At 69.6% G+C, this 813-nt stretch overlaps 1 protein-coding gene across 1 annotated transcript in view; it reads right to left on the reverse strand.

The window, feature by feature from the left end:
- Positions 1–127: 127 nt before the first annotated feature.
- GAS8 (growth arrest specific 8) overlaps positions 128–813 on the reverse strand; it is a 7,363-nt gene continuing 6,677 nt past the window's right edge. The window contains exons 9-10 of the mRNA XM_009289438.1: positions 693–758; positions 128–343 (exon numbers count right to left, since the gene is read on the reverse strand). Of these exons, the coding sequence (XP_009287713.1) occupies positions 194–343; positions 693–758 (216 nt within the window). The 3' untranslated portion in view covers positions 128–193. The remainder of the gene's footprint in view (positions 344–692; positions 759–813) is intronic.

The following is an 813-nucleotide window of genomic DNA, read 5'->3' on the forward strand; positions in this document are numbered from 1 at the left end:
CCCCGGTGACAGGGGTGGGGGGGTGGTGGGGGGGGGCTGTTCCAGAAGAAAGGGCCCCCCCCCCAGGGAGGAGAGAGAGGGTCCTCCAGGTCCTGCAGAAGGCTCACTGGGGTCTGTTTAATGGCACGGAGCACGAACGGGGCACAGCCCTGCTCCCTGCCCGGGTCGGCGGGTCCCTCGGTGCTGGCCGGCGTCAGGTGGGCACAGCGAGGAGTCCTGCGGGGCCCTGCCCCACCGCCTGCCCCGGCACGGGGCTCACCAGGGGCTTGAAGCCCAGGTTGTCCAGGGGGATCCCAAAGGCCGTCAGCTTTGCCTCAAAGGTCTGCAGCATGTCGTTGTGCGCCTGCGAGAGAAGCGCCCCGTGGTCAGCCCGAAGCCCAGCTCCAGCCCAAGCCCCTCTGCGCCTGGGCACGGGCTCCCTGCACGCCCCCCCTGCAGAGGGGGGAGACCCCAATGTGCCTCCCTTCACGGGGTGAACAGGGGAAACTGCAGCCTGGGCTGGGTCCTGCCCGGCCCAGGGCACGAAGCAGCTCAGCTGGCCTGCTGCGAGTTCCCTTCCCTCTGCTCCGTGCAAGGCCTGGAGCAGAAGGTCCCGCTTCCACGCACCCCCCCGCAAAGCCGCAACCATCACCCGACAGCCCCCAGCCCCTTCCCAGGGGGGGGACAGGGCAGCCCCCAGCCCCTTCCCTCACCTTGCAGGCTCGGGCCAGCTGGAGCTGCAGGTCCTTGATGGTGGTGTTCTTGGAATTGAGCACGTCCTGCAAAGGGAGAGGGCGCATCAGGCAAGCGGCTGCCCGGGCCCCAGGGAGGCAT

The sequence above is a fragment of the Aptenodytes forsteri genome, unplaced genomic scaffold, assembly GCF_000699145.1.
Source record: "Aptenodytes forsteri isolate BGI_AS27 unplaced genomic scaffold, ASM69914v1 Scaffold269, whole genome shotgun sequence".
NCBI lineage: Eukaryota > Metazoa > Chordata > Aves > Sphenisciformes > Spheniscidae > Aptenodytes > Aptenodytes forsteri.